General features: G+C 44.6%; 4 protein-coding genes and 1 long non-coding RNA gene across 8 annotated transcripts in view; 3 read left to right on the plus strand and 2 right to left on the minus strand.

Moving 5' to 3' along the window:
* The window catches only part of LOC119503730 (oocyte zinc finger protein XlCOF6-like), a 353206-nt gene that overhangs the window by 203184 nt on the left and 122968 nt on the right, over window positions 1-27054 (minus strand). The gene's annotated exons all lie outside the window — the stretch shown is intronic.
* LOC119503768 (oocyte zinc finger protein XlCOF6-like) overlaps window positions 1-27054 on the minus strand; it is a 337366-nt gene that overhangs the window by 187315 nt on the left and 122997 nt on the right. The window lies entirely within an intron of this gene.
* Window positions 717-11652, plus strand: ints3 (integrator complex subunit 3). Its single transcript, XM_037795680.1, has 29 exons — window positions 717-1099; window positions 2575-2658; window positions 2760-2843; window positions 2931-3044; window positions 3188-3272; window positions 3360-3426; window positions 3676-3817; window positions 3899-4028; window positions 4305-4402; window positions 4895-5086; window positions 5182-5269; window positions 5827-5906; window positions 6139-6230; window positions 6349-6455; window positions 6728-6847; window positions 6969-7098; window positions 7342-7396; window positions 7581-7684; window positions 7806-7970; window positions 8075-8228; window positions 8526-8594; window positions 8693-8768; window positions 8910-9023; window positions 9118-9166; window positions 9252-9419; window positions 10126-10226; window positions 10422-10494; window positions 10578-10734; window positions 11084-11652. Exons 1-29 carry the CDS (start codon window positions 1016-1018, stop codon window positions 11159-11161), a joined length of 3060 nt encoding a protein of 1019 aa, XP_037651608.1. The 5' UTR covers window positions 717-1015; the 3' UTR covers window positions 11162-11652.
* On the plus strand, window positions 9434-10119 carry LOC119503865. Its single transcript, XR_005210388.1, has 3 exons — window positions 9434-9686; window positions 9733-9801; window positions 9848-10119. It is a non-coding gene; the product is annotated as an uncharacterized LOC119503865 (long non-coding RNA).
* On the plus strand, window positions 13789-15518 carry LOC119503830 (C2 calcium-dependent domain-containing protein 4C-like). Of its 2 annotated transcripts, none has more exons than XM_037795855.1 (3): window positions 13789-13973; window positions 14237-14803; window positions 15121-15518. In XM_037795855.1, exons 2-3 carry the CDS (start codon window positions 14273-14275, stop codon window positions 15193-15195), a joined length of 606 nt encoding a protein of 201 aa, XP_037651783.1. In that variant the 5' UTR covers window positions 13789-13973; window positions 14237-14272; the 3' UTR covers window positions 15196-15518. The 2 variants fall into 2 exon arrangements, with proteins under 2 accessions (XP_037651783.1, XP_037651782.1); XM_037795854.1 differs by having other exon boundaries at window positions 13797-13990.

The raw sequence follows: 27054 nt of genomic DNA on the forward strand, positions 1-27054 counted from the left end.
TAATAGTACTTTTACTGCAGTAACATTTAGAATGCAGGACTTTCACTTGTAATAGAGTATTTATACACTGTGGTGTTAGTACTTTGACTGCAGGACTTTTGCTTGTAACAGAGTATTTATAAACTGGGGTGTTAGTACTTTGACTGCAGGACTTTTGACTTGTAACAGAGTATTTATACACTGTGGTGTTAGTACTTTGACTGCAGGACTTTTGACTTGTAACAGAGTATTTATACACTGTGGTGTTAGTACTTTGACTGCAGGACTTTTGACTTGTAACAGAGTATTTATACACTGTGGTGTTAGTACTTTGACTGCAGGATTTTTGCTTGTAACAGAGTATTTATACACTGTGGTGTTAGTACTTTGACTGCAGGACTTTTGCTTGTAACAGAGTATTTATACACTGGTAATAGTACTTTTACTGAAGTAACATTTAGAATGCAAGACTTTTGCTTGTAACAGAGTATTTACTGTATACACTGTGGTGTTAGTACTTTTACAGAAGTAAAGTATCTGAATACCTCTTGGACTGGTGGACTGGTGTACTAGTACTAGTACTAGAACACTGGTATTGGTACTGGTACCATGTTATTGTATTTGTTAGTCAGTGTAGTTGTTGTTATAAATGGCGTCAGTGCAGCAGGCCAGTGATTGGCTCCAGATTTCCTCTCCTCTCATTGGTCCACTCTCACGTCACTCAGAGTTCTCTGACCGCTGATTGGTCAGAAGGCAGCAGCGGCTCCTGGTGCGGATGTCCGTTATGTTGCCGTGGTCGGACGGTGTCACAGAGCGGGACCGAGAGGCTCAGCAGCTCCACAAATAAGTTTTAAAACAGCCCGGTACCGACCCAACCGTCTCACACGGAGACCCCGGCACTGAACAGAGCGTTAGACTCTCCGGTACACCGGGAGGAGCCGTTATAACCCTCCTCCTCTTCCTAACACCTCCACCTAAACCCGGAGCCCCGGTCCGTCGCTGCTCCGCGGGGCCCGGCGAGGCGCGGCGGGAGCAGATGGAGGCTGCACCGGCGAAGGCGAAGCCGCAGGGCCGGCTACTTGTGTCCACCCAGCTGGACGCTAAAGATGAGCTGGAGGAGGTAGGTTAACGGGTCAGAAAGCTCCTAGAACCCGGGATAGACCGGTTAGAGCCGGTTCAACGGCAGTTAGTGAGCAGTTAGTGAAACAAGCAGCGGCCACAAAGAGACGGGATGGAAGTTAGCAGGCTAGCAGCTAGTTAGCCGGCTAGTTAGCAGGCTAGTTAGCTGGCTAGCAGGCTAGTTAGCATGGCTGGAAGCTGGCTAGCAGGTTAGCTAGCAGGCTAGTTAGCATGGCTGGAAGCTGGCTTGCAGGCTAGTTAGCAGGTGTCATGGAAATTCTGTCAATATTCTGAGATGAGTCCTAATGAACGTTGAAATAAGGATCTCAAACAGATGAAATGTCTTTGTTGTATTTTATTCTTGCAAGAAGAGGCAACTGGTTATACAGAGTCACACAAAGTCTGCAGAAGATTATTACAATGTGATTATATAGAAATCTACAACAGGGACTGTGAGAAAAGGAGTTGTTTTACTCAGTGTCCCAGTAAAAGTAAACACTCAGTAGTTTCCCATTACATGAGACGAAGCGCACACAGACAGTAACTTTCTACTGTTGCATAAAGAGACATCATTACATACAATGTCATTTTCCATTACACAGGCTAGTTAGCAGGCTAGTAAGCAGGCTAGTTAGCAGGCTAGCTAGCATGGCTGGAAGGTGGCTACCAGGCTAGTTAGCATGGCTGGAGTCCTTGTAAACACGGTGTTGAACCCTCAGTGTGTGGAGTGTGTGGAGTGTGTGGAGTGTGTTGTGTCTGCGGGCTTTTATGCTCTCTGGAGCGGATAAATGAAGCCACACAGCTGACCTGACTGTTAGCCTAGCATGCTAATCTACGTAAACAGAAGGATGAGGCAGACAGACAAGTGACAGATACGCATGCGCCGTGCTCGTGTTTCTCATGTGAGAAAGTAGTGAGATGCTGACCGTTTAAATAACCTTTATTTAAAGGTCCCATATCGTGCTCATTTTCAGGTTCATACTTTTGTGTTTCTACTAGAACATGTTTACATGCTGTAATGTTAAAAAAAACTTAATTTTCCTCATACTGTCTGTCTGAATATACCTGTATTTACCCTCTGTCTGAAACGCTCCGTTTTAGTGCATTTCGACGGAATTGCAACAGAATTGCGTTGCCTGGCAACTGTTTGGGTCCATGTTTACTCCCTGTCAGCTGATGTTATTCAGATGTATTCAGATACTGCAGTAAAAGTATTAATACCACACTGTGAAAATACTCCACTGCGAGTAAAAGTGGAGGCAACGGTAGACCAACATCGCTGTGTTCTACGAGGTAAAATTGCTGTTTTTATCAGTGGAGTCTGGTGGCTTTGAATAGAGCGCAGATAACATGTCAATAACTCTCAACTTTGATGTGTTTGAAAGTATTTCCTGTCAGCAAGCCGTGTTTGATCAGAGACCAGGATAAATAAACAAGAATAAATAATGTTTTTTTTATTGATTTGTGTGTTTGCAGAGATTGGAGCGCTGTACTGGAATTGTCCAGTCGTTGATCAATGGGCTGTCAGAGAGAGAGGCCAACGACGCGCTCACCGCCAACGTAAGAAACACACCTCGTACTACTGCTAATACTACTGCCAATACTATAATTAATACTACTGCTAATAGTGTGGTAAATACTACCGTGCTACTGTCCTGCAGGTGTGTAAAGGTCAGCAGCAGCATGAGGAGGTGTGTCTGGGTCTGTTCTCTCTGGTCCTCAACGAACCGGCCCAGGCCCAGAGGGTGAGACATCACCGCCAAATAATTATTAATGTATGACATCACTGTGACATCATTGTGACATTACTGTGTGTGTGTGTTTGGTGACAGTGTTACAGAGACCTGACGCTGCTCAACAGAGATGGGATGAACGTGGTTCTGGTGAAGATCAACCAGATCCTGATGGAGAAGTTCCTCAAGCTGCAGGACGTCCCTAGAACACAGGTACACACACACAGATACACATACAGGTGTACACTCAGATGTACAGGTGGAACCTACTGATCTATCAGCTGATTACTTGTCTCTGGTTCTAAATGACCTCTGATTGTAATGAGATGTTAGTGACGGCGTTGATGTGTGTGCAGCTGGTGTGGCTGGTCAGAGAGCTGGTGAAGAGTGGCGTGATGGGAGCTGACGGCGTCGTCATGACACTGCTGAAACAGATCGCAGGTCAGTTTCATCATGTAAAGTATCACATCTGTGAATCCAGATGTTGTCATCCCAAAGTAATGCTGTCATTGTGTGTTTCCCATCCAGGAGGAGATATTTCCACCAAAAACCTCTGGTTGTCTGAGAGCGTCCTGGACATCCTGCTGGACCAAAAGTACGTTTCACACTAAAATACATTAACAAACGTTTAGTCAGACTGCAGTACACGTGATGTGTTTCTAAAAGTACCTTCAGCAAGTATAAACCTCAAACTTTACTGCATCATACAACAAAATTAGTACTTTTCTCACAGTAAAAGCTTTAGGACTGAAGCAGCTAGAGGGTTTTTACTGTGTTTAATTATTACTGTGAAGCAGCTGGAGGGTTTTTACTGTGAAGCAGCTTAATGTTTTCCTCACCATAGGGAGTGGGTGTTGAAGAGCGGGATGCTGATAGCGATGTCCGTCTACACCTACCTCCGCCTCATCGTCGACCACGGAGTGCCAAACCTGCTGATTCTGCGTCAGAAAGAGGTCGACTACTGCATTAGCATGCTGAGGGAGAAGGTAAGGAAGGAAGGAAGGAAGACTGTTTGCATTTGTCACCCTGGTGGTTACAATGACAACCCTGTCTCCCTGTCTCTGTAGTTTATGGAGTGTCAGATCATCGGCAGAGATCTGGTTCGTCTGCTGCAGAACGTCGCTCGGATCCCAGAGATGGAGCTGGTGTGGAAGGACCTGCTGCACAGCCCACAAGTCCTCAGTCCTCAGTTCACCGGTAAACTACACTACCCACAATCCTCAGTTCACTGGTAAACTACACTACACATAATCCTCAATTCACCGGTAAACTACACTATCCACAATCCTCAGTTCACCGGTAAACTACACTACCGAAACATTTAGCTTCAGTTTAGAGAAGTTTAGCTCCAGCAAGGTGTGGAAGTAGCGTTAGCTGCTAATGTTAGCGTTACTCAACTTGTGTACTTTGAACATCACCTTTTTACCTGGGCAGCAGTTTGAGGTCTCACCTGTAATCTGATGTGTGTCTCAGGTGTTCTCCAGCTGCTGACCGCTCGCACCTCCAGGAAGTTTCTGGCCTGTCGTCTCACACCTGACATGGAGACCAAGCTGCTGTTCATGACCTCCAGGGTAACACACCCAGTACACACTACACACCTGTGATCAGGTGACCTCTCTGACTGTATCGTTACCTGTGCTCAGGTGACCTCTCTGACTGTATCTCTACCTGTGCTAAGGTGACCTCTCTGACTGTATCTCTACTTGTGATCAGGTGACCTGTCTGACTGTTTCTCTACCTGTGATCAGGTGACCTCTCTGACTGTATCTCTACCTGTGATCAGGTGACCTCTCTGACTGTATTGTTACCTGTGATCAGGTGACCTCTCTGACTGTATCTCTACCTGTGATCAGGTGACCTCTCTGACTGTATCTCTACCTGTGATCAGGTGACCTCTCTGATTGTATTGTTACCTGTGATCAGGTGACCTGTCCGACTGCATCTCTACCTGTGATCAGGTGACCTCTCTGACTGTATCTCTACCTGTGATCAGGTGACCTCTCTGACTGTATCGTTACCTGTGATCAGGTGACCTCTCTGACTGTATCGTTACCTGTGCTCAGGTGCGTTTCGGGCAGCAGAAGCGGTATCAGGACTGGTTTCAGAGACAGTACCTGTCCACAGCAGAGAGCCAATCACTGCGCTGCGATCTGATTCGCTACATCTGCGGAGTGGTCCATCCGTCCAATGAGGTGCTGAGCTCTGACATCCTGCCACGATGGGCTATCATTGGCTGGCTGCTCACCACCTGCACGGTAAGGGGGCGGGGCCTCAGGCTGTTTAGATGAAGCTCATCATCTGTTAAAATCAATAACCATCAATCAATCGATCAACGTCTTTGTGTCTCCAGTCGAACGTCGCTGCCTCCAACGCCAAGCTGGCGCTCTTCTATGATTGGCTGTTCTTCAATGCTGAGAAAGACAGCATCATGAACATAGGTGACTCACTCACACACGGTGGTCCTCCTACACTCGTTAGGACCCTCATTGACCAACCCCTCACTCAGACTTTAACATCACATTACAACTACTAGTACAAACTGATAACAACAATAACTAGTACTAACTAATAACAGTAATAACTAGTACTAACTAATAACAACAATAACTAGTACTAACTAATAACAGTAATAACTAATACTAACTAATAACAACAATAACTAGTACTAACTAATAACAGTAATAACTAATACTAACTAATAACAACAATAACTAGTACTAACTAATAACAGTAATAACTAGTACTAACTAATAACAACAATAAATAGTACTAACTAATAATAATAACAATAGTAAATAAATACTAATACAAACTAACAATAATAATACTAATGATAACTAATAACTATTATAATAATAGTAAATACTAACTAATAATAATAAATACTAATAGTAACTATTAATAATATTAATACTAATACCAAATCCTACCAAGTCATTGACCCTCTGTTGTTGTTGTTGTTGTTGTTGTCGTCGTCGTCGTCGTCGTGGGTCAGAACCAGCCATCCTGGTGATGCATCACTCCATGAAGCCTCATCCTGCCATCACCGCCACGCTGCTGGACTTCATGTGCAGGGTAACACACACACACACACACACACACACACATTGTTCACACCTCGTTTAAACCTCACTGACCTCAGACCTGTACCTGGACAAACTGATAGAACGAAATAATAATTATCTGTTTCCTTCCCTACCTCCTACCTCCTCTCCTTGCTTCCTTCCCTACCTCCTCTCCTTGTGTCTTTCCCTCCCTCCTCTCCTCGTCTCCTTCCCTACCTCCTCTCCTCGTCTCCTCTCCTCAGATCATCCCTCACTTCTTCCCTCCGTTAGAGTCTCAGGTCCGTCAGGGCGTCTGCAGCTCGCTGACCTTCATCATGGAGAAAAGAGTTCTGGCGTAAGAAACACACACTGATTGATTATTGATTACTGATCAGCCTGTCATTGTTTCAGTCACCTCGCTCCACTGTTTGATTATTGATTATTGATTACTGATCAGCCTGTCGTTGTCTCAGTCACCTCGCTCCACTGTTTGATAATCCTAAACTGGACCGAGAGCTACGATCGATGCTCAGAGAGAGATTCCCCGAGTTCTGCAGCTCGCCATCCCCCCCTACTGAAGGTAACACGCACTCACGCACGCACGCACGCACGCACGCACGCACACACACACACACACAAAATATTGATTATTAGGGCCCGAACACCGATAACGTCAGGCAGCGACGGTCCTGTTGAAACTTTAGGAATTGTTCTTCTTAAAATGAATCACATTTTTGAGGCCTTAAGGTGTAAAATTTATTATTTTAAGGGTTTCGGGCAAATGTCGCCCCGGCGCCCCCTAGAAAGATGAGCCCCTCGCTCAGGTTGTGTTTGTGTGTGTGTGTCCTGCAGTCAAGATGGAGGAGGCCGCTTCCATGGAGATGGACAACAATCTGTTGGACAAGGAGGAGGGTTGCTATGACAACACAGAGGCTGCCTTCAGCGATGACGAGGAGGAGGTCAACAACAAAGGTGACCAGGACAAACCAGTTTAAACTGGTTTCAATCCCAGTTCAACTCAATCAGGTTGCCAGTTTAGTTTGTAATGAACCAGTATAACCAGTATCACGCTGCTGTCGACCAATCACTGCAGGCAAGAAAAGGGAGTTTAGGTTCCATCCAATCAAAGAGGCTGTTGTGGAGGAGCCTGCTGACATCACACCCTGGCTCGACCAATTAGACGACACCATGAAGGAGAAAGTCCAGCAGCTGCAGAAAACCAGGTGAGACCCCAGTCCTCAGATCAGGTCCTCCTTCAGGTCCTCAGATCAGGTCTAATGTGGGTTTATTTATCACCTATCAGTGAATAGTTTAGCATAGTATTAATGATAATTGTAATACTACTACTAATAATTATAATATTAATGATAGTAATAATGATAATGATATTAACGATGATAATGATAATACTACTACTACTAATAATGATAATATTAATGATGATAATATTAATTCTATCTCCTCAGTGACACAGAGACTCAGTGTGAAGTGATGCAGGAAATCGTGGATCTTATCATGGAGGTGAGTTGTCTTTGATCGATCTGTGGACTCTATTTTACTGTATTCTACTATAGTCAACTGGGTTATACTGCGTTTTAGTATCCTCTACTGTGCGTTACGGAATTCTACCGTGTTTTGCTTTATTTTACTGGGTTTTACTGTATTCTATGGTGTTTTTACGGTATTTTACTGTGTTGTGTTGCAGGAGGACTTTGACACGGAGCAGATGTCGGCTCTGGCTTCCTGTCTGGCTGAACTATTTAAAGATCACTTCAGAGGAGACGTCCTGCCAGAGGAGATCACTGAGGAGTAAGACTGACTGATCAATATAATCTTATTGAGACTTGAAACTACCACAAAGAGACTCAGAACCACCACAGAGACTGACTGTCTGTCTGTCTGTCTGTCTGATTCCCGGTCTGTCCCTCAGGTCCCTGGAGGAGTCGGTGTCTAAACCCGTCTGCCTGGTCTTCAGGAACCTGGTCACCATGCAGGAGGACAACAGTGGATTCTCTGTGCTGCTCGACATGTTGGCTGAATTCTACCAAAAACAACCCAAGATCGGGTATCACCTGCTGTACTACCTCAAGGCCAGGTGAGCCCCCCCCCCACCGGGGTGGTGACGTCTCTGATGTTAGAAACATGATATTAACATGTGAACACGAGTATTAAAACGTGTGTTTGTGTGTGTGCGTGCAGTAAAGCGGCCAACGGTAAGATGATGCTGTACGAGTCTTTTGCTCAGGCGACGGCTCTTGGTGATCTGCACACCTGTCTGATGATGGACATGAAGGCGTGTCAGGAAGACGACGTCCGGCTTCTCTGCTACCTCACCCCCTCCATATACTCTGAGGTACACACACACACACACACACACACACACACGCACACATGTATCTTCACACTGTGCTGCCGCCATGTCCCGAGGTGACCCGGTGTCCCCAGGTCGCCCGGCGTCTCCAGGTCGCCCGGCGTCCCGAGGTCGCCCGGCGTCCCGAGGTCGCATGGTGTCTCGAGGTCGCCTGGTGTCTCCAGGTTGCCTGGTGTCCCCGGGTCACCTTGTGTCTCGAGGTCGCCCGGTGTCCCCAGGTCGCCCGGGGTCGCCTGGTGTCTCGTGGTCACCTGGTATTTTGTGAATGTCTTCCTTCAGTTTCCAGATGAGACGTTGAGAAGCGGAGAGCTGCTCAACATGATCGTGGCCGTCATCGACTCCACTCAGGTAACTGACTGACCAGTGAACACCTGGACAGATCAATACGTTTATTAACCTTTAAATCACATGTTCACCTGTTGAGTAACCAGGTTGTAACTCTGTAGTTACAGGAGCTGATGTGTCACGTAATGATGGGGACCCTGGTGATGTTCAGGAAAGACTCCGTCCTCAACATCCTCAGTGAGACACTCACACAACACACATTAATACTGCAGCGGACACTGTCCTCATGTCTTCTTCTTCTCTGGTATTGACAGTTCAGTCTCTGGACTGGAACATTCTGTCCTCATGTTTTCATGTCTTCTTCTCTGGTATTGACAGTTCAGTCTCTGGACTGGGAGACCTTTGAGCAGTACAGCACCTGGCAGCTGTTTCTGGCCCACAGTATTCCTCTGGAGACCATCATCCCCATCCTGCAACACCTCAAATATAAAGGTGAGTCCAGGAGACGTCCCCAGTCCTCTGTCTTCTGGTCCGGTGGAACCGGTTTCTCACAGTTCTCACGGACAGTTCTCTTTTCTGTTTGCAGAACATCCCGAGGCCTTGTCCTGTCTGTTGCTGCAGCTCCGCAGAGAGAAGTACGACTCCTGAAAATACACCTTCTTCTTCATGTTCCAGCTTCCTGTTAATGTCTCCATCCCTCTGTCTGTCTCTCTGTTCCAGGCCGAGTGAGGAGATGGTAAAGATGGTCCTGAGTCGTCCCTGTCACCCGGAGGACCAGTTCACCACCAGCATCCTGAGACACTGGGCGTCCAAATACGACGACACGCTGGGAGAACACATCAAGGCCCAGCTGATCAAGAATAACAACCAGCCCCGCAAGAGACAGAGGTGAGGACAGACAGGAGACGGGTGAGGACAGACAGGAGACAGAGACAGAGGTGAGGACAGACAGGAGACAGAGACAGAGGTGAGGACAGACCAGAGACAGAGGTGAGGACAGACAGGAGACAGAGGTGTGGAAGAAGGAGAGGTAAAGCCAGATGTGAACTGATGTTAAAGCCAGGTGTGGACTAATGTTAAAGCCAGGTGTGAACTGATGTTAAAGCCAGCTGTGAACTGATGTTAATAGCAGGTGTGAACTGATGTTAATAGCAGGTGTGAACTGATGTTAATAGCTGATAGGAACTCATGTTAATACCAGGTGTGAACTGATGTTAAAGCCAGGTGTGAACTGATGTTAAAGCCAGCTGTGAACTGATGTTAATAGCAGGTGTGAACTGATGTTAATAGCTGATAGGAACTCATGTTAATACCAGGTGTGAACTGATGTTAAAGCCAGCTGTGAACTGATGTTAATAGCAGGTGTGAACTGATGTTAAAGCCAGGTGTGAACTGATGTTAAAGCCAGCTGTGAACTGATGTTAATAGCAGGTGTGAACTGATGTTAAAGCCAGGTGTGAACTGATGTTAATGCCAGGTGTGGACTGATGTTAAAGCCAGATGTGAAGTGATGTTAAAGCCAGGTGTGGATTGATGTTAAAGCCAGGTGTGGACAGATGTTAATAGCAGGTGTGAACTGTGTCTGTGTCTCCAGTCTTCGTAGCTCCAGCAGTAAACTGGCCCAGCTGACTCTGGAACAGATCCTGGAGCACATGGACAACCTGAGACTGAGCCTCAGCAACACCAAGAACAACTGTCAGTACTCACACAGTTATTGATTGATTGATTGATTGATTGATAACTGATCACTGATTTATTATTTATTGATTGATAACTGATCACTTATTGGTTATTGATCTATTGATAACTGATTGTTATTTATTTATTGATAACTGATCACTGATTGGATATTGATTTATTGATCCCTGATTGGTTGTTTGTGTCCCTCAGTCTTCACTCAGACGCCGATCCTTCAGGCTCTGCAGCATGTTCAGGCCAGCTGTGACGAAGCACACAAGATGAGGTATGCGCACAAACACACACACACACACACACTGATGGATGACATCACAGCAGGTGCTGATGACATCACTTCCTGGTCCTCAGGTTCAGCGACCTGTTCGCCCTGGCCGAGGAGTACGAGGACTCTCAGTCGAAGCCTCCCAAGTCTCGCCGTAAGGCTCCAGCCTCCTCGCCGCGTTCCCGGAAAGGAGCGGCTCCGCCCACCAACAATGAAGAGGAGAGCGCCTCCAGCAGCGCCTCGGTACGTACGCTCCACGCCGCCGGGTCATCGACAAGTACGGGACCCAGTGCGGTCCCCGACTAGAACCACCTACTGCAGCACTGGACACGCCTTTGTGGCCTAGGACTGATTCATTATGTGATTGATTGATTGATTGATTGATTATTTGGTTGATTGGTGAGCTGATTGATTAGAGACCATTGACCAGTGTGATTGATCAGTTTTATTGATATGCTGATTAATTAATTTGATTGATCAGAGACCATTGATCAGTGTGATTGATCAGTTTGATTGATAAGAGACCATTGATCAGCTGATTGATTAGAGATCATTGATCAGTGTGATTGATCAGTGTGTTTTGTGGTTTCAGGAGGAGGAAGACTCGAAGCCCAAAGCTCCGAAGAGGAAAAGGAAAGGCTCGTCAGCCGTCGGCTCTGACAGCGACTGACGGAGCCTCTGACCAATCACATGCCAGCTGCCACAGAGATTGTCAGCCAAGCAGCCGCTCTGACCGCTGGAAGAGGCCCGCCCCCTCCCGATGACATGCACTGACCGCCGCGGGAGGGGCGGGGCTCCGAGACGCCGCAGACTTTAAATCCACATGGTGAACTGACTTTCACACGATGAAACTGACGTTTACCACGGAGACGACTGGCGGGGTCAAAGGTCACCATGTGGCTGTCCTCCCATGATGCACTTGGAGGAGGAAACCACGAACTCTGGGAACCGACAGACTGATTTTAATACGAGGAACGTGATGAATATGATGATGATGATGATGTGGTTGTTGTGGGTACTTCTGCCCCCCTCTTTTCTCTTTTTCATTTTTTTCGGAGGGGGGGGGATTTGGACTCTTATTGTGGAGGATCCTGACTTCCTGCTGTTTTTAGCAGCTCCTTCCTGTTTGTCTCGCTGCAGTAAAATCACCTCGTCTGTTCATCATGTTGCAGGTTGTCTGTTACTGGGAGGGGGGGTTAACCTTTGACCTTTAAATGAACCTTTATCGAGTTAATTTACCCGATTAAGCTGTAATGAAGGTATTTAAGAGGATATTTTAAGAGAATACTTAACAGACTGTCATATATATATATTAGTATATTTAATGGATTTACTGCACTATTATAGTTTTGAAGTGAATTTGGACCGTATTGAATATGAAGTTTTAATGGAGTAAAATTTGAAAATTAAATTCATGTTTTCAGGATTAAATAAACGGATCCTAATTTAAAGGGTTTCCTGTGTAGAGGAGGTGGTCGGAGTTACCTGGTAAATGATTCATTAGTTAATCAGTCACCATGACAACAGTCACATGCTGAAGGGAAATCTTTAACATTATTATTCCTTCCACATTTTTCAACGTAGAAACTTCATTCAAACATCAAAACGTGCAGCTCAGTCAGGACATATGCACATGTATTTTTTTAATTCATACCATTCATACTTATAAATATTCAACTTTTTACGAAAAATTTCGTCCAAATGAACGGACGGAATCCTCAATTCTGACAAAAATTCATGATTTTCATGTATTTTCACCTAGAAACTCCATTCAAACATCTTTCAGAGATTATTATTCAACTTTGTTTGAAGCTTCCTCACATGTTTACATTAGTGTGTGTTGGACGGAGCTCGAGTGGAGAGGTCTAAAATCTTCATAGAAAAACCGCAAACAGTACCAGTTTTCTAACCTGCTCCCATGTTCACAATTTCCACACTACACACAATTTTCACCCAATGTGTTTATCAGGGGGTCCTAATACCTCACGTAAAATATTTAAGTTCTAGGAGTCATGGTTTTTTACTAGAAAGTAGAGATATGAGAGGTACACTTCAGCTTAAAACCTGTCAACAATGAACTCTGATTGAGTCACTTTACAGTTATTATCACCATGGCAACCTTTACAGTTATCCTCCGTATGGCAACCTTTACAGGTATCATCACCATATATTTTGCATCTCTCCCCATCTCACCCCCCCTTTCAATATAAAAGCCCTGTGGAGTAACTGTATCTTAACAGGAAGCTCAGTATAAGGCTATTTTTTCAAAATAAAAGCTCCCAACTCTCACTGTAAGTTAACAGGAAACTAAGGCTGGACTGCAGTGGCGGCAGCTCATCAGCATCCAGCATTCATACCGCAATTTCATCAGAAACTGCTTTTCTAGTTCGTTATTCTCTTCTGGCACAAGGAAACATCATAAAATCTAGATTTAAAGGGACTGTTTGTAAGAATCAGAAATGCTTGTTAACAGCGACACCTGTGGCTGTTAAGTCAACGAAAGTCAGCGTCGTGCTCGCGCTTGTGCTCCCTCTAAATGGACTTGAACGAGCATCGCTCAAAACAGTGAGGCGACACACGTCAGCTAAAACCACAATATCACTCTATATTTCAGCTGCTTGGCAGTAATGTTAGCTGACCAGGCGAAGGTCTCTCCATGAATCACTGCTGATCCTAGTGTTGGCTTTTCCTGCTTCAGCCTCCCGACCGCGGCCGGAGGGAACAGGGGAGACGCCAGAGTTTTGGTAGGAGACGATAACGTTTCTCGCTGCGGAGCCCCGTCACTTCACAAGACACGGGAAACCTCTGTTGGTCTGGAGGAGCTGCAGCAGTTATTTCTGCACAAACGTCCACTGTACATTCACTAGATATTCTCAGAGCTAAACTAACTCTTCTGCAGTGTTTAGTGTGCGCGCATGCGCGTGAGAGTGGAGCGAAAGAGTGAGAACGAGCGCGGTGTGTGAGTGAAGGCAGGCAGGCAGAGGAGCAGAGGAGCAGAGACTCCGGCCCTGGAGAACAAAGCTATGGTCTCCCCCACGTCCTCCGACCGCGGCCAACACTGTTTTGCAAGTCGGGCTTCACTAGATATAACTTTGAGGTTTTGGTGCTTCCGTGTAGTTTGTGTTGGAGTCTGAGTCTGAACAGCGTAGCCACACGCGAGCGCTCAAGGGACACTGACCCGGATTTATACGTGTAAGAAGTTACAAACAGTCCCTTCAATATCAGGAGGTTTAACAGCAGCAGGTGGATCCTTGTCTGGACCTTAGCCGGACTCTGGAGGACTGATCAGACTGATTGGCTCCACCTGCTGCTGCTGCTATAAACCAGCACACCAGAGACAAACCCAGACCTGCTGTAGACCAGAACCAGACCTGCTGTTGCTATAAACCAGCAGACCAGAGCCAGACCTGCTGCAAACCAGAGCCAGACCTGCTACTGCTGCTATAAACCAGCAGACCAGAGCCAGACCTGCTGTAGACCAGGTGAGACTGTGACTCAGGTAAGTGGACTCCACTGATCCAGACTGGTTCTAGAGTTCAGCCTCAGGTGATCTTTAAAAACCCAGCAGGAGGTTTCACACCAGTTCAGATGTTGGTTTGGTGTTGCAGCAACAGGAAGTGATGTTAAACCTCCTGCTGAACCAGGTCTGAACCAGATCTGATTGGAACCAGATCTGTTTGGATCCACATGTTGATCAGTGATGATAAGGTGACCTGGTCTTCTGATGGGTTGTGTTTCCTCTTAGAGTCCACCTGACTTGGGTTAAGGTCCTCCTGTCCTCATGTCGTCTCTGCGGAGTCTGGTTCTGACCCCTCAGCGGACTCCGAGCTTCGTCATCGTGACCCGCAGTCCGCTCCTCTTCCTGTCTCCGCGGCTCCACCGGCGGTCCCCGGACCGGACGCGGCTGCTGTCGGACCCTGATGACAGTCCGGGACCAGATCCTCCTGAGGCCCTTCTCAGCCCTGCGGCCTCGCCCCGGTTTCTGCTGCACCGGCCGCGGATCAGACCTCCTCACCGAGCCGACACCACCTCTGATGCTGCAGAGTCTGCGGACACCGACCTGACGACGCGCGCCGCCATGTCGCTGCCGCACGTGCGGAAGGTGATCACGCCCTACGGATTCCGAGCCGTGCTGGCAGCGAGCCCGTGCACACGCCGGCGGGAGTCGCTGTTTCACCGGAACAAACCGGTGACGGTGACGGTCACTGACACGGACCAGCAGGACCCATGGGCGGACCCCCCTACTCCTCCTAATCCCGGTCCCGACAGGTCCCCGGTCTGTCTGCGGCCCATTAGAGCTTTTGGCCTGCAGGTGATGGTTTTATTATAAATAATAGTGTTTTTATTATTATGTTTATATATTATTATTATTAATGTTATTAGTGTTTTTATTATCAGTGTTTTTATTATAAATGGTATTTTATTATTAGAAGACACAAAGAAGCCAGATTATTTTTTTAAAAACCAAACAAGAGCAACCCAGAGATACGAAGAGGTGAGCAGACATTAGAGAGCGAGGACGAGCTGTGGAAACATTTCTATTATTTTTTCCCGTAAAGATGAAGAGAACCTGAACCTCACGTTTTCCATGTATAATAACTAAAGTAAGGTTGTTTTAATGTTCTTCAGGTGATGAAGGAGCTGAGGAGACCTGCAGCTGCCCTGAAGGCTCTGAGTCCCGCCACCAGGACGCGCCCCCGCTGACGTCACGTGGCGAGCTGATCATTCTCGTCTCTGTACATTTTTAACTTTAATATTTTAAGAAAAGTCTCTGTTGAGCGTCGTGTGTTTCACTGACCTTTGACCTCCAGCTGTCAGTCAACATCAGTTTCCATGGTAACGGGAGTCATTTACAACCTCAGGTGCTTTGATTACTGCTCTAAAGCTAAAGATCATATATTTATATAAGAAATGAAAGTCATTAGTTGGTTCCAGCAGCGGAGCTACGCTTCCGCCATTTGACTGAAAGCGACTACCAGGCGCCAGTAAAACGTCCGTCTACAAAGAGACGTACAAAAGTAAAACTACATTTCTATTCTATTGTCATATTTAATGTCTCTACTGAAATGTCCTGTGTTGAACAATAAAATAAAATATTATAAATATACATACTATTTATTTATTAAACTTTTTGCCCGGCTGCTTCCCAGAGGAGCATAAAATGAGCGGTGGACATAACTGGAGTCCAATAGACCACAGACCATGGATGTAGAAGAAGTTGTGTCCTGTGCTTTTGCCCTGCGTGTTAGTAAATAGCCTAAAACTACATTAAATTCTGTTGATGTCATGCTGCTAGCACTACTAGCTACTGGCTGATAGCCGGCTGTTTGGGAACAGAGACGTTAATACATCCACCACAGTACAGGCTGACAGCATACAGCCCATGTATTAGAAGATAATAAAAGTGATGAATTACAGCCAATATATCCATTATTACAGCTGGCAGGAAGCTGGCAGAACCCGATATGTCATATGAGCGTGCAGGGCGGTGCAGGGCGGTGCAGTCCCGTTCATTATGGCAAGGAAAATAAGGTGGAACTACAGCCGATAGAACATGTTCTACCTACAACAGAACCGAGATAAAAGGAGACATCATCCTGTTTTTAGCTAAAAAAAAAAATTCATTATTTATTTTATATTTATTTGTGAGTGACCGCCCCCTCATTTGCATAATGATCTAGAAATGCATAATGAAATGTAAGAAGAAAGATTCATACATAAATTAATAAATACGAAATTAATAAATATTTTAAAATTATTACAAATTAATAGATAAATAAATGAACGGGAAATTAAACAGAAGAAAAAATACATGAGGTAAATAATATAAAGATAAATAAATAAAGACGTTTTTGATTTTTAATTTTACTTTTTTCTACATTTAATGACATATTAATTAATTAATTTATCAAGTCATTTATTTATTGAATGATTGATTAATGTTTGTCAGGTTTAGTCCTCCAGACTCTGGGTCCACCCTCCAGTCCTCCTGCTGGTGGTAATGCAATAATAAACACTAAAGAAGAAGAAGAAACAGAGCGCGCTGTCAACGTCACAGTTACGCAATGACGCAATGACGCACAGCCGGAAATGTAGTTTTTCGCGGAAGCGTCGACTCGTAGTTGTGGCGGGTAAGTGTCTCTCTGTTGTGACGAAGCTTTACCGTTAAACCCCGTTAACGCGGCCGGTACCGGGCGGTTAGTCTCAGTGTCTGACCGGAGATTGAGAGCCCGGACCGGCTCACCGGGACACCGTCTGCAGGCTGTCAGTCGTTATGCTTATGTTAGCTAGCCGGCTAGTTAGGTGTTAGCATGCTAGCTGGAGAAGAGCAGCCTGATACAATATTTACCTCTGTACTTTATACTCCACTACATGTAGATATACGTGTATATATATATGTATATACATATATATACATGTATATATATATATATATGTATATATGTATGTATATATATATATGTATGTATATATATATTTATATATATACATATATATATATATATATATATATGTATGTATATATATATGTATATATATATATATATATATGTATATATATATGTATATATATATATATATATATATACATATATGTATACATATGTATATATATATATACATATATGTATATAAATATATATATATATATATATATATATATATATAAATTTATATATTTATATATTTATATATATATATAAATATATACATATATATGTACACATATATATATATATATATATATATACATATATATATATATATATGTATGTATATATATATATGTGTATGTATATATATATATGTGTATATATATATATATGTATGTATTTATGTATGTATTTATGTATCTATATATATATACCCATATGTATCCCACCCACGTTCAAAAATTATATTCTGTTCTCTATTCCTATAAACATCTTTCTCAAGAACCCACTGATGTTTCAAAAACCTTTTGAAACATTCAGTGTTTAACTGCTGTCTTTTTGTAGCTTTAAATATATATGCTTTCCCCATCATAATGATGATGTTGTTCAGGACTTTTCCTTCTTTATCATCCACCAGACATTATGGATGTAATGATGTCATTGTTTCAGAGGTGGTGTTAATGACGTGTGTTGATGTCATTGTTTCAGAGGTCATGTTTCTCCAGAATGAGCGCGGTTCGCAAACGCCTCAAACTCAGCCCGTCCAAACCCAAACCCACCGCCACCGCCACCACCCGGAGCCTCAGACCGCAACGCTCCAGTCCTCAGCTTGTCTCCCATGATGCTTTGCTGCCTCCTCCAGCACCTGCAGGGGGCAGACGTCAGGAGGAGGAGGAAGAGGAGGAGGAGGGGTACCTGCTGGTGGTAGAAGACACCACCGACTCCAGCCTCATCATCACCATGGGTAACACACACACACACACACACACACCCACACACACACACACAGCATTTAAAATGACGCACCATTCGGCCGTTCATGATAACAAACAATATGCTTATCTTGCACATTATTTTCATACAGTCAAATACTAATTGTGATTCATGTTTAATATGAGTGGACAGTGACAACCATTTAGTTTCACTTTATTTTTAATTCATTATTTATTTGAAGCTTCTAGTAAACAGAACATGTGTTAATAAATATATAACTTTATAAAAAACGCGGGTGCCTGGGTTAGCTCAGTTGGTAGAGCGGGCGTCCATGTATAAAGGCTTGGTCCTGACCGCGGCGGCCCGGGTTCGAATCCGGCCTGTGGCCCTTTCCGCATCCACTCTCTCTCTCCCCCTTTCAAGACTCTATCCACTGTCCTGTCAATAAAAATGGAAAATGCCCCCAAAAAAATAACTTTAAAAAAAAAAAAAAAAAAAACTTTATAAAAAACGCCATAATGATGATATCATCATATTCTCATCACCAGTCAGTTTAATTTATCCTGAGCGCCAAAAAGATGCAGTATTTAGTAAGTATTAAGATCCTTTACTGCAGTAAAAGTACTAATACCACAAGGTAAAAAAATACTATGTTACAATACTTACTGTAACTTTGACTGTAACAGAGTATTTTCAGTACAACATCCGGGTATTTTTGGCACATTGTAGATTTCCATACTGCATATTACATGCTACATTTTGGCCAAATCAGTACGTACTACTAGTAAAGTATGAGGTTTATAATACAGCCTACCTGTCATGTCGTGACATTGTGATGTCATCACATTATCCCAACTTGATGTCAGGAGTATAAAGACAACTATATGACATTATGGTGGTTATAAAGTAGAAATACTGGTATCTGTTTAAGTTGTGATTTCAACAACACTGAAGCTGATTAATAAAACGATCAATGTTACTAATAAAAGAGGCTCCAAATAGTAATTTAGATGCTGGTTAACAACATGAGCCGGTTCCGTAATAAACCAGGTCCAGGTCTAGGTCCTGGTCCTGATATATTGATATGTTGACTGTGTCTGTCTCTCAGAGGACAGTCAGGTGGAGGTGAAAGCAGCGAGGAGGAGAGCGGTGAAGAAGAGGAAGAGGAAACTGGCAGAGGAGGAAAAGGAGGAGAGGGTCGGGGTTTCAGAGAGCGAGGAGGAGGCGAGGGTAGAGATGGAGATTGACAGGCAGCTGGACCAATCACTGGAGACAAAGTCTGTACATCACAACCTGACCACGGTGAACGTCAGAAACATCATCCACGTGAGTTCATCCAATCAGAACACAACTGCAGAAACATTCATCCAATCAGAACACACCTGCAGAAACACCATCCAATCAGAACACACCTGCAGAAACATTCATCCAATCAGAACACACCTGCAGAAACACCATCCAATCAGAACACACCTGCAGAAACATCATCCAATCAGAACACACCTGCAGAAACATTCATCCAATCAGAACACACCTGCAGAAACATCATCCAATCAGAACACACCTGTAGAAACATCATCCAATCAGAACACACCTGTAGAAACATCAACCAATCAGAACACACCTGTAGAAACATCAACCAATCAGAACACACCTGTAGAAACATCATCCAATCAAAACACACCTGTAGAAACATCAACCAATCAGAACACACCTGTAGAAACATCAACCAATCAGAACACACCTGTAGAAACATCAACCAATCAGAACACACCTGTAGAAACATCATCCAATCAGAACACACCTGGATGACTATGCCTACATATTTAACAGGTTTTTTACACTTTAACTTAAAAATAAATAACATTTAAAAGCTGTTTTAAAAAATATTTTTCAACATTTTAAATGTTGTTATACATTTTTAAACATCCGTTAAACTCATTCACAACTTCATAATAAAAAATAATAATTTTGATCCCTGTTTTTTATATTTTTTATAATAATAAAAGTAAACTTTTTAAAAACATTTAAGTATGTAAGTACTGTGGGTTTTTGAACATTGTAAAGACACATTGGTCCTGGGACAGTTGAAGCTTCATATTGATTTAATAACAGTGATGTCATTAAAGAAGAGAGGGACTCATTTTGACCTTTGACATTTGACCGTTGACCTACAGGAAGTGATCACCAACGAACATGTCGTGGCCATGATGAAAGCTGCTATCAACGAGACCGAGGCCGTCCCTCCGTTTGTGAGTCCCTCTGTTCGTCTGTCGTCCAATCAGAACGCACGGTTGGACCTCATTTATATGTTAATGAACCGTCGGAAGTCTGATTTATGTGTTTGTTTTCTTCAGGAACCCAAAATGACTCGATCCAAGTTCAAAGAAGTCGTGGAGAAAGGAGTGGTGAGACACATCTGTCCCCCTGTCTGTCTCTTTGTCTGTCTTTTCTGTCTGTCTGTCTGTCTGTCTGTCTAACTGTCTGTTCTTCTGTCCCCCTGTGTCTCTGTCTGTCTTTCTGTCTATCTGTCTTTCTGTCTGTCTGTCTGTTTGTCTGTCTAACTGTCTGTCCATCTGTCCCCCTGTCTCTCTCTCTAACTGTCTCTCTGCCAGGTCATTCCAGCCTGGAACCTCTCTCCCATCAAGAAGAAGAGTAACGTCAACAAGGTGAAGTTCAAAGTTCAACCATCCTGTCGTTGTTTATCTCTGATGGAAAAACTATTAAATAAAATAGATTTTATTTAAACATTAGAACATATTGTCTACGTGTCTGTCCCTCTACCTATCTGTCTTTCTACCTGTCTGTCTCTCTACCTGTCTGTCTTCAGGCTCCTCAGTTTGTGGACATCCCTCTTGCTGAGGAAGACTCCTCTGATGAGGAGTACCGTCCTGATGAGGAAGAGGAGTATGAGACAGCTGAAGATGTGAGGCTCTGCTCTGATTGGTTGCGGTACAGTTTCATACTGATGATTGATTGATTGATTATTGATTGATTGATTGATTGATGTGTGTGTAGACGTTCCAGGAGAGCGACATGGAGAGCACAGCTTCGTCTCCCAGAGGAAGTCGACTGAACAGAGAAGGGGATGAAAGCTGCAGCCCCTGGCAGGTAATCCACGTTTACATCTCTCTGTGTGATGTCATACCGTCACCTGTCCGTGTCCACCAGGGTCATTACATGGCGGTCACCTGTCCGTGTCCACCAGGGTCTTTACACACCAACAAACGTGTCCATGTGTGTGGCACCCAGTTGAGTATAGGAACCTGAAAAGCAGCTGGACCACTTGTTTCTAACACTAAACAGTGAGCTTTCATCCCCGCCTCCTCTCTGTTGTGGTTGGTTGATCTGTTGTCACATGACAACACAACGAAGATGAAACCCTAAAATGCTTCCCCCTCCCCCCTTCAGACTTCTCGGAGCCGCTCCAGGCGTTTGAGGGCGGGGTCTGTCTCAATGGGACCTCCCCCTCCTCCCAAAGCCCCACCTCCCAAAGCAGTGGCTGACAGCGCCTTCCTGGAAAAACTTCATGCTGTGGAGGAGGAGCTGGCTGTGTGCATGGAGCCCTACCAGGTAACACTGAAAATATACCGTTTAGAGCTTTAGCACCAGTCGGTAGAGATTTTAAGACCAGTTGGTGGAGCTTAAAGACCAGTCGGTAGAGCTTTAGCACCAGTCGATAGAGCGTCAGCACAAGTCGGTAGAGCTTTAGGACCAGTCGGTAGAGCTTTAAGACCAGTCGGTAGAGCTTTAAGACCAGTCGGTAGAGCTGTAGGACCAGTCGGTAGAGCTTTAGGACCAGTCGGTAGAGCTTTAGCACCAGTCGATAGAGCGTCAGCACAAGTCGGTAGAGCGTCAGCACAAGTCGGTAGAGCGTCAGCACAAGTCGGTAGAGCTGTAGGACCAGTCGGTAGAGCTTTAGGACCAGTCGGTAGAGCTTTAGGACCAGTCGGTAGAGCTTTAGCACCAGTCGATAGAGCGTCAGCACAAGTCGGTAGAGCGTCAGCACAAGTCGGTAGAGCTTTAGGACCAGTCGGTAGAACTGAAGGACCAGTCGGTAGAGCTGTAGGACCAGTCGGTAGAGCTGTAGGACCAGTCGGTAGAGCTTTAGGACCAGTCGGTAACGCTTTAGGACCAGTCGGTAGAGCTTAAGGACCAGTTTGTTGAGCTTAAGGACCAGTTGCATAGGTTTATTTGTGGAATATAAAAAATCAAAGTCTGTCTAATATACTGTACTACAATAACAAAACTGCAAGTTGTTGTTATATTGAATTGATTATTGATTATTTGTGTATGTCAGCCTCTGTCTGAGTCGGATGACGAAGTAGGTCTGATGGCGTACCGGACTCGGTCCAAGCGTCCTCTACGTGATATTCCAATGGGCCAGCTGGAGGCGGAGCTCCAAGCTCCCGACATCACACCTGACATGTACGACACCAGTTCCGCCCACGAGGACAGGGATTGGACTGATTGGCTAAGAGGCCTGATGATCTCAGACATGGAAAACGAAGGTGTGTGTGTGTGTGTGTGTGTGTGTGTGTGTGTGTGTGTGTGTGTGTGTGTGTGTGTGTGTGTGTGTGTGTGTGTGTGTGTGTGTGTGTGTGTGTGTGTGTGTGTGTGTGTGTGTGTGTGTGTGTGTGTGTGTGTGTGTGTGTGTGTGTGTGTGTGTGTGTGTGTGTGTGTGTGTGTGTGTGTGTGTGTGTGTGTGTGCGCGCGCGTAGCTATGTCACAATACCTCTCTGTAACATTCTATCTTTCTACCAGAGGAGTGTGATGATGAAGATGATCCAGAGTACAACTTCCTGGCCGAGATCGATGAACCCGATGTGGAGGATTACCGTGACGACAAGGCTGTCCGCATCACAAGTCAGTGCACCTGTCTCCGCCGCCTTAGGTCTTTTGCTCAAAGATTGTAGGTCAACCCCTTGAGAAACTCTATGAATCAGCCTACTATAATAACATACTAAGGCTGGTTATTAACGTCGTCTCTGACCCTGACCATGTCCTGAAGAGTGAATACTAATTGTTGCCATCAAATCTGAGACATATATCTTGTCTGTGGTGATTGTTATGTTAAATGTATGTTTCCTGTCTTCAGTTTTTTGTCTGTGTTGACGTTGCAAATGGAGCTGCTTAGATGCAAAGACAATTTCAGACTTGAGCTGATAAGAAAGTAATATCATCACCATCATTATAGATTTTATTAGATTAATAATTTATACTGATGGTCTGTTGTGGTGTTTGTCCTGCAGAGAAGGAGGTGAATGAGCTGATGGAGGAGCTGTTTGAAACGGTGAGTCTCTTCAGTATTCACGCTTGGTGTTTCAGAGCTGGAGTCAGGACGCGTTTAGATTAGCTTAGGATAAAGACTGCGAACAGCTAGCCTGGCTCTGTCCAAAGGGAACAAAATCCACCTGCCAGCACCTTTAAATCTCACTTATGGAGAGATAGATAACAGGTGTACGATTAGGTAATAATAGATAGATAACAGGTGTACGATTAGGTAATAATAGATGGATAATAGGTGTACGATATCACCTGGTGTCTGAATGTTCAGTTGATAATGAATCAACAGAAGAGGATTTCTTCCACCAGTCACAGTGATATAAACTCACCTTCAGCTGCTGGTGTGTGTGTTTCAGTTAAAGGAAGACCTTGTGGCGGGACAGGAAGCGGAAGATGAAGGCCACGAGGAAGAGGAGGAGCCACAGGAAGAGCCTGTTCAAACACACAACCCTCAAGAGCAGCACAACACGTATGTAATGCACAACAACACACACGTAACACACAACAACATGTATGTAACATACAACAACACGTACGTAACATACAGCAACACGTACGTAACACAGAACAACACGTACGTAACACACAACAGCACACACGCAACACACAACAACACGTATGTAACACTCAACAACACGTGCTTTCATCACAGAGGACCGGGTGATGACGAGGCGGAGGACGGACCAATCACAGAGCTGCGTACAGTGAAGCAGCAGATGGCGTTGATCAGGAAGAGACGACAGCTCGGTCTGACGACACACTCACACACACACTGTCCAGAGCCGTACACACTGAAGCTGAGCGGACCGCAGAGGAGCCGCCTGCAGCAGCAGCTACAACAGGTACTTATACTCTATACTCTACGCCAGGTGCCATTGTAACGAGATAATCAATGTTATTGACTTCACCTGTCTCTGTCTCTGTCTCTGTCTCTGTCTCTCAGCACGTCCAGCTGCTGACTCAGATTCACTTGCTGAGTTCACCTGTGGTCAAACTGCAGAGTGAAGCTGAGACCAGCAGACAGTTCCTGGTAATCATTAATATTGATCCAGTAATCATTATTATTGATCTAGTAATCATTACTACCAGACTGACCAAACATCTGTCTCTCTGTCAGTTTGAGCTGGAGCTGCTGGCTCAGCGCGGCGAGCTGCTGATGTCTTCAGGTCGTCCCGCTTTCTGCAGCGTCTTCAGAGCGTCCAACCTGCAGGGGGCGCTGCAGCTGCTGGAGGAGGTCAAGCGAGCTCCCCTCAACTACCAGCAGCAGCAGCACAACCCACCAGACGCCAGAGGACATAGTGAGTCCACCACCTCGTCACATAGACATGTACACGTATATAGACATATACTGTATGCTGTATATGTCTATCTATGTATACATGTCTATGTGTACATGTCTATGGTTATTTGTATGGTGTCATGTAGTAACGCAGCTCAAAGGAAAAACTGTTAAACGCTCCACCTGGTGGTACGTTTAAGGACCCTCAGACACCAGAGCTTTGACAAAACATACGTACTGTACTTCAACCAAAATGTGAATGTTGGGATTTGAACACATACAGAACACCACAGGGTGATATAATGACCTCAACCAAACCACCAGAGATGGACCGCCTTAAAGTTTACACTATAAACTTGTGTGTTGTGTATCTGTGTGTGTTGTGTAGTGCGTTGTTACCCCGTCCTGCCGGCTGAACTCTCCTGGCTCTTCGCCACCCGTCCGGTCTTCCTCTACCCAGAGCTGCTGCCCTGTGCCAGCCTGGACCCGGCTCTGTACTGCCCCCGCAGGACGGCTGCATTCACTGCAGCGGAGGACTGGTACACACACTCAAACACACACACACACACACACACACAGTGAGTGACAGCAGTGTGCAGTGTGCATGTGTTGAACATTAGTGTGTGTGTTTGTGTGTTGTCAGCCTCCTGGTTCTCGGCCTCAGGAACATGGAGGGGTCATGTGACCCGACGAAGCTCGTGTCTCAGTTCCTGCTGAGGAAGACTCTGGTCCAGGTCCGACGGAGGATCCTGCAGTGCTGTAGACCCGGTTCGCCCGACAACATCGTCAAGGTAACACTTGTTTTTACTCGCGTGAGACACCGTGGTGTGGGCCTCTGTGGTTACATGGGCCTCCGTAGGTGACGCGGTTACTTAACGCTCACACGCAGCCTGTGATGTGTGATGTTGTCTGCAGGCCTTCAGGTACCAGCGGGTGTTGTGGCCGATGATGGTAGCGTGCCGTCAGGTCGACCCGGCAGGGCAGCGCCCCCCGGTGGAGAGAGAGGAGGACGCCATGCCCCTGTGGCTGATGGTACGTCACACTGTGGACATGAATGTTCCATGCTACACTTCCTGTTGTTCTTTCACATTAAAAGCCTACCTATAAAGGAGTGGAAATGAACATTATACTGAATGAATCAAGACAAACAGGTAAACAGGAAGTGATCAGTTAGTAGTGAAGTCAGTCTCTCTCCTGATTATTCTAAAACTTTATTTAAATTTGAATCATCCACTAGGAGGGTCTCTTTAAACACTCGACTTGTGCATTTTATTTTGTAGTGGTTCCTGTTTTTTCTTTAGTTTAAAGTCACTGATGTTTTTTATTGTGAAGCATCATTTTGAAAGATAACAGAACATGTTGTTGTGTTTCTGTTCCATATAAACAAACAGGAAGAGCACACTGCAAAATAAAATAAAGAATTAAAATGAAATAAATAAAAGAAAACATTAATAAACATAATAATAATAATAATGATGTGCCATCTTATTTTTAATAATAATAATAATAATAATAAAAAGGATAAATTAAAAATATAATAATGATAACGCACCATCTTATTTCTAATAATATTAATTAATTAAAAATATTATGATAATAAGGTGCCATCTTATTTCTAATAATAATTCATTCATTCATTCATTAAAAATATAATAATTCTCCATCTTATTTTTAATAATGATAATTGAGTAATGAAAAACATTAATAATAACTACAATGTGTCATCTTATTATTTTAATAATAATATTAATTAATTAAAAACATAATAATAATAACGCACCATCTTCTTTTTAATAATAATAACAATAATTAATTAATTAAAAACATAATGATAATAACGCGCCTTCTTATTTTTTATAATTATAATTAATTAATTAAAAACACAATAATAATAATGCAGTCTCTTAATTTTAATAATAATTATAATTAATTGGTTAATTAAAAACATACTACTACTACTACTACTAATAAATAAATAATGAATTAAAAACATAGTTATAATAATAATTCCAATTCCTCCCCCCCTCACAGAGGAGCCTTCCTGTCATCTACCCAACTATCAAAGACTATAACAACTCGTCTGGCTCCTCCTCAAAGGCCCCGCCCCCTTGCAGGTCAGGTGGACCCCGTCAGGGGCACCTGACACTTCTTCGCTCCGCCTCCAACACCTACAGCTTCTCCCCTGGGACCAGGTACCCACCCCGCCTCCCCAAGCACCTCGACTTCAGACGCATTGGCTTTGTGCTGCTGCAGCAGCCCCCCCCTCCTCCTCACTCCTCCCCCTTCCCTCCCCCTCCCTCTGACTCCTCCCCCCTCCCAGACGGCCAGGTGGACTCCTCCTCCTCCCCACTCGCTCCCCCTCTCTCTTCCTCCTCCCCCGTCGCTGACAGCCAGGTGGTCTCCTCCCCCCTCCGAGCTCTCAGTCCACCTCGAGTCATCCTCCGCCGCCTGCTCCTGAGCAGGACCGACACCCCCGTTGACATCATCACCGATGACAACGTCTCGATGACGACCAGAGAGCAAATCAGACGCCACTATCAGACCCTCACCAGCCTGAGGAGAAGGAGGAGGAGGAGGACGTCTGCTTCACCTGAGAACAGAGGAGGAGCGAGGAGGAGTGATGAAGAGGCT

This window comes from Sebastes umbrosus, chromosome 15, assembly GCF_015220745.1.
Source record: "Sebastes umbrosus isolate fSebUmb1 chromosome 15, fSebUmb1.pri, whole genome shotgun sequence".
NCBI classification, from domain to species: Eukaryota; Metazoa; Chordata; class Actinopteri; order Perciformes; family Sebastidae; genus Sebastes; species Sebastes umbrosus.

What these genes read in the sequence shown, in the direction of transcription:
- ints3 (XM_037795680.1), top strand. Translation starts at nt 1,016, where the DNA reads ATGGAGGCTGCACCGGCGAAGGCGAAGCCGCAGGGCCGGCTACTTGTG. An exon ending in CTAAAGATGAGCTGGAGGAG is followed by an intron (nt 1,100 to 2,574) that starts GTAGGTTAACGG and finishes GTGTGTTTGCAG; the next exon opens with AGATTGGAGCGCTGTACTGG. An exon ending in CCCCCTCCATATACTCTGAG is followed by an intron (nt 8,229 to 8,525) that starts GTACACACACAC and finishes GTCTTCCTTCAG; the next exon opens with TTTCCAGATGAGACGTTGAG.
- LOC119503830 (XM_037795855.1), top strand. Translation starts at nt 14,273, where the DNA reads ATGTCGTCTCTGCGGAGTCTGGTTCTGACCCCTCAGCGGACTCCGAGC. An exon ending in TTAGAGCTTTTGGCCTGCAG is followed by an intron (nt 14,804 to 15,120) that starts GTGATGGTTTTA and finishes AATGTTCTTCAG; the next exon opens with GTGATGAAGGAGCTGAGGAG.